The 6000-nt window shown below is 34.9% G+C and overlaps 1 protein-coding gene across 1 annotated transcript in view; it reads right to left on the bottom strand.

The window, feature by feature from the left end:
* Positions 1–6000, bottom strand: part of MIA2 (MIA SH3 domain ER export factor 2) — a 108201-nt gene that overhangs the window by 14198 nt on the left and 88003 nt on the right. The window contains 1 exon segment of the mRNA XM_019426083.2: positions 5835–5993. Coding sequence (XP_019281628.2) covers positions 5835–5993 — 159 coding nt within the window.

Below are 6000 nucleotides of genomic sequence, written 5' to 3'. Positions count from 1 at the left end.
TCATTAAAGTATCTGTGGTTTTCTTACTTTTTTCTCAGCTAAAATACTACCAAAAATATTTATATGAACTTAGACATAAGTAATACCTTTCTTGTTGGATTCTTACTAGATTCATTTATGTATGACAAATCATTACTCTGATTAATACCTGCAGTAGAAATTAACTGTAACTTCTTTGTGGTATAATTCGCAAGAATTATTTAAAAGGCTAAAAGCCAAGGTTTCTGCAGATTTGTTCCTTCATGGTCAAAAAGGTATCATTTAAAGTCTAGCAGCATTAGTTTTCTTATTTGAATTATTTGCTACTAATACTGTTGAAACATGTCACTAATCATAATTTATATAAGATACAAGAATATTTTAAGATTCATGACTCTTAAAACATAATGGTAAATGCTAAATGTTAGTTAAAAGACAGTATTTTAAGATTTTCTAAAAACTCACTTAAATTATTACTCTTTGTTTTGTAAAAAAAAAAAAAAAAAAAAAAAAAAAAAAAAAAAAAAAGAACAAGTGCAAAGAAAGCAAGGCAATTACTTAGGAACCATTTAGAAAAACTAACCAAAAAAATACATTACTTCTTTCTTCTAAAGAGTAATTTTAGGGGCACCTGGGTGGCTCAGTCGGTTAAGCGTCCGACTTCAGCTCAGGTCATGATCTCACAGTTTGTGAGTTTGAGCCCCAGGTCGGGCTCTGTGCTGACAGCTCAGAGCCTGAAGCCTGCTTCGAGTTCTATGTCTCCCTATGTCTCTCTCTCTGCCCCTCCTGCCCCTGCTCACACTCTGCTTTCTCTCTCTCTCAAAAATAAACATTTTAAAAAAATTTTAAAGAGTAATTTTAAAATCTAAGATATTATAGTATACAAATACATTTTTTACATATAGTTATACAAGTGAAAACACATTGTAAAAGTATAATCCCTCTGATATACTGCATTCATGATCTCAATTCTTCACCATCCTTATACCTTTGTCTTCAAGAGGCAGAATATATTTCCTGCCCACTGATTCTAAATTATGTCATGTGACTTGCTTTGGTCAATCAAATGTTAGCTGTTCTGACTCAGAGAGATTTAAAAAAGAATGTTTTTGCTTTTCTACTCCTGTACTTCAGCAACAAGAATGAGAGACTCAAAGAATGAAGCTCCATTTCTTATGGAGCAAAGCACTGAGTCAAGTAAGTCACGTTGGTTAAATTTCTGTTGCATAAATTCTTATTTATTAAGAACTTACAGGGGTACCTGAGTGGCTCAGTCAGTTAAGCATCCAATCCAACTCTTGATTTCGGCTTAGGTTATGATCTCATGGTTCGTGAGACCAAGCCCCATGTCAAGCCCTGTGTCAAGCCCGCCTCCAGCCCCACCACCAGTCCTGCATCAGGTCCTGGAACAGGCCCCACAAGTAGAGTGTGGAGCCTGCTTGGGATTCTCTCTCTCCCTCTCTCTCTGCCCCTCTCCTGCTCCTGCACTCTCTTGCTCTTTCTCTGTCCCTCTCTCAAAATAAATAAACTTTAAAAAAAAAAAAAAAAAAATGAACTTGTAATGGGTGAGTTCTTTAGAACATATTCTTGTTAAAACTCTAATCGAATTATTATATGATATGTGAATGTTAACTTATTTATATTATCCATCAATAACATTTTTTTCCTGCAAAATTGAAAAGATTTCTAAGTTCCTAAGATGAAGAAAAATGAACTGAAAACAGCCTTGATCTGAATGCTAGTTATACAAATGTGCTCAAATTATGAAAAGACCACCAAGTTATATGCTAAAGAATACTTGCACTTCCTGTATATGTACTGTATCCAATAAAAAGGATTTCATTTTTACTTTTGATTTTAATTTTTTTTTTCAACGTTTATTTATTTATTTTTGGGACAGAGAGAGACAGAGCATGAACAGGGGAGGGACAGAGAGAGAGGGAGACACAGAATCGGAAACAGGCTCCAGGCTCCGAGCCATCAGCCCAGAGCCTGACGCGGGGCTCGAACTCACAGACCGCGAGATCGTGACCTGGCTGAAGTCGGACGCTTAACCGACTGCGCCACCCAGGCGCCCCTACTTTTGATTTTAAAATAAGGATTCCCAGAAAGCTGCAAAAATAATACAGAGGGAAAAAAAAATAATAATACAGAGAAGTCCTACACACCCTTTAGCCCATTTCCCCCAATCTTCCGTAACTAGTGTGCAATATAATAACCAGGAAACTAACACTAATACAATGCAAGTATATAGTTCATGCCAACTTATCACATGTGTACATGTGTGTCATCACCACCACACTCAAGATACTGAACTATTCCATCACCAGAAAGGTCTCCCTCATGCTACCCTTTATAGTCTCATCCACACACCTTCCCTTACTATCTCTAACCCATGGCAAACCCCTAATCTGTTTTCCATTTCTATCATTTTGTCAGTTCGAAAATGTGATATATATGTAATTATACAGTAGCTGACCTCCAGAGATTGTCTTCATTCAACATAGTGCCCTTGAAATTTATCCAAATTGTTCATGCATCAATAGTTATTTCTAGTTTGATTCCACTGTAAACACAGAATACTGTATATAATTTCAATTATTTTCAATTTGTTTGTTTCATGGCCCAGGATATGATTTATCTTAGGAAATGTTCCTTTGGGGCTTGGAAAGCATGTATATTCTGCTGCTATTGGGTGGTGTATTCTATAAATGTAGATTAGATCCTATTGGTTAACAGTATTATTCAGTTCTTGTATATCCTTGCCAAATTGTCTAGTTGTTCTACCAACTGTAAAGAGAGATACTGAAGCCTTCAACTATAATGGTACATTTACGTTTCTCCTTTCAGTTCTATCACTTTTTACTTCACATATTTTGTAGCTCTCTTGCTTGCTATACAGAAATTTGCATTTGCTATGTCTTCTTGATGCTTTTTATCATTATGTGATGTTTTTCTGTCTCTGGTAATTTTCTTTGCTTTTAAGTTTACTTTATCTGATGATAATAATAACCATTCCTGCTGTCTTCTGATTAATATTTGCATAGTATTACCTTTTCCCATCCTTTTACTTTCAACCTATCTACTTATACTACTATATTTGAATGAGTTTTGTACTCAGCAAATAGTTGAGTCATGGTTTGTTTTTTAATTCATTCTACCAATTTGTCTTTTAACTGCTGATGTTAGACAATTTACAATCAATGTAATTAGTAATACGTTAGGGCTTAAGTCGTTTTTTTTTGTTTCTATTTGCTCCCTATATCCCCTCTTCAAAGTATTTAACAGTACAAAAACAAATGATTCCTTAGAATTATAGAATCTTATATATTTCTGCTTACTTGTCTTAAATCAAAAAAAATTTTTTTAATTCTTGCCAAGTTCTAACATGTTAAGGAAATATATGAAATTTACAAAGCATGCTTCATAGGACTACATTATAGAAAATATCAGATAACTACAGAATCTATATTCCTCAGAAATTCAGTTATTCCAGTTGCCATTTTTTAAGATGAGTGTTTTTTAAACTAAAAAGATGACCCTCATGTCAGAATGATCATTTGTCTTCAAAGCAGCTACTATAAAATTATGCTCATGACATTTAAAAAATGCTTACAATGAATAAAAAGATAAGAAATCTCAGCAGACAGTAAAAGTATTAAAAAAATGAAAATTCTAAAACTGAAAAATACAATATCTAAAATAAAACTTTTCCACAGGGCATTTGGATGGCTCAGTCGGTTAAGCCTCCAACATCGGCTCAGGTCATGATCTCACAGTTCATGAATTCGAGCCCTGCGTCAAGCTCTGTGCTGACAGCTCAGAGCCTGGAGCCGGCTTCGGATTCTGTGTCTCCCTCTCTCTCTGCCCCTCCCCCGCTCACACTCTCTCGCGCGCGCTCGCTCTCTCTCAGAAATAAACATTAAAAAAATGTTTTAAATAAAATAAAATAAAGTAAAACTTTTCCTGGATAGGTTTAATATATATTAATAGCAAAATAAAAATAAATAAATTTTTTTAATTAAAAAATATTAATAGAATGGAGATGACAGAAAGAAGAGTCAGTAAACTTAAAGACAGATCAATAGAAATTATTCAACTTTCAAAAGAAGAGAAAAAAAAACTGGAAACAAAATTAAAAGAGACTTAGGGATCTATGAGATAATACCAAAAGTCTAAAATTACAGGCTTCAGGCAATTTTTAAAGGACATGTAAAAAATTTTCTGATTTTATGAATGAACAATAACAAAGTCAATACTGAGTTCTAGTCTCAGCTATCTACCTAGGTACTTTAACCTAAGACTGCCAACTAATCTCTTGGAGGACTGCATGCTCTTTCCATATAATAAGGGCAATGGTTTTATATGGATTAGTGGTTTTTTAGATTTAGCTATTCCTCAGAACCTCCAAGGGAGTATTTTAGAAATATAGGCCTTACCTCTGAAGTTCATGTTCCAAAGGTCTGATCTGAAGGGGGACCCAGATATATCTGCATTTTCCCTGAAGTTTCTTAGGCTACTTCTGGAAGGTAAGCCAACTTTGAAAACGACTACACCAGATTTTACTTGGAGAGTTAGCGCATGTGACAGGGATTCTTGGTATTAATAGCTTGTAAATTCTCAAAGGAAAGTTCTCTATACAGATGTAGCGATATGATAATCCACCAAAATCTTGCAATCAAGTTCTTAGAGAAAGGGGCTGTAGTTTATTATCTTTATTTTTATCATAGCAAAACTTTTTAGTGAATGTTAAAGTCAAGAAATAATCTTTGAAAGATGTTCTATGCCACTCCCCTAAAAGATTCTTTTTTTTTTGAGAGACAGAGCGTGCAAGCAGGGGAAAGAGGTAGAGGGAGAGAGAGAAAGAGAAGAGAGAGAGAGAGAGAGAGAGAGAGAGAGAGAGAGAGTCTTAAGCAGGTTCCACACTCAGAGCAGAGCCTGACATGGGGCTTGATCCTACAACCCTGGGATCATGACCCGAGCCTAAATCAAGAATCAGACACCCAATCAACTGAGCCACTCAGGCTCCGTGGGAGCCACCATTTCTTAGAACATATACACACTACTACTACAGCAAGAGCTGATTCTTGGAATTAAAGTTATTTTACCATGATATTCTTACTCTCTCCAACTCCTCAGGAAGGAATCTGAAGTAGTATGTTTTTTTTAATTTATACAAAGCAGGCATAGCTCACTTCACATAAGAGGTGTCCCTGAAACACCGCATAAAAGTTTAGCAAACTAAAAAATTTTAAATACATTCGTTGGGAGAGTAAGAGCTATTAAAAGAATAGCAGTTATTGCCTTCCTTCAGGATATTCTGCTGTGACTCTTCCAGTAAATATATTTATTTTAGCAGTTAATCTAAGGTATACTGTTTAATGAAGAAAGACAATTACAAGAAGGTGAATAGTGTAATTGCACAGAAGTGATGAGGGAATTTTTCTATTTATGTTTATGAACATATACCAAAAAAAAAAAAAAAAAATCCCTAAAATATATAAAACTAAATACCTGGAAAAGCATGCTAAGATGATGAGGGAGATTTTTTTCACTTTCCTAATTACACATTTCTTCATTGTTTGGACTTTCTAAAATAAACATGTATTACTTCTATGAGCAATAAAAATAATAAAGATATTCCATGAGAGGGTTGGGAGGGAAACAAAGCAGCTTTCTGTAACATGAACAACTACCCCTAATTATTATGGTTAGAAATTTGTGTTGTTATTGTTTTCCAATATGTATCAGTTTTTCTTAAAACAGGACATACATGTACTCCTCTTTTCTTCCATTCTTCTGTGTTTCATATACTGCTTACCTTTGAAATATAAATAATTACACTCTCTCCATACCTGATGGAGGGATCATCATCCTACGATCCTGCTCCCATGGAGGTGAAAGGGACCCAGTGTCAGAAGGTGCTCTATGGGCATCAGTTAACCTATCACAGCTTGATTCTCCTCTTTCATTGGTATTCTGATGGTCCAGAGGATTCCCTGGGCCTCTTGAGCCTAATTA

The sequence above is a fragment of the Panthera pardus genome, unplaced genomic scaffold, assembly GCF_024362965.1.
Source record: "Panthera pardus isolate Hobbes unplaced genomic scaffold, ASM2436296v1 HiC_scaffold_24, whole genome shotgun sequence".
In the NCBI taxonomy this organism is placed as follows: Eukaryota; Metazoa; Chordata; class Mammalia; order Carnivora; family Felidae; genus Panthera; species Panthera pardus.
The sequence above is the reverse complement of the archived record's forward strand: the minus strand, read 5'-3'. Positions and strand labels throughout refer to the sequence as shown.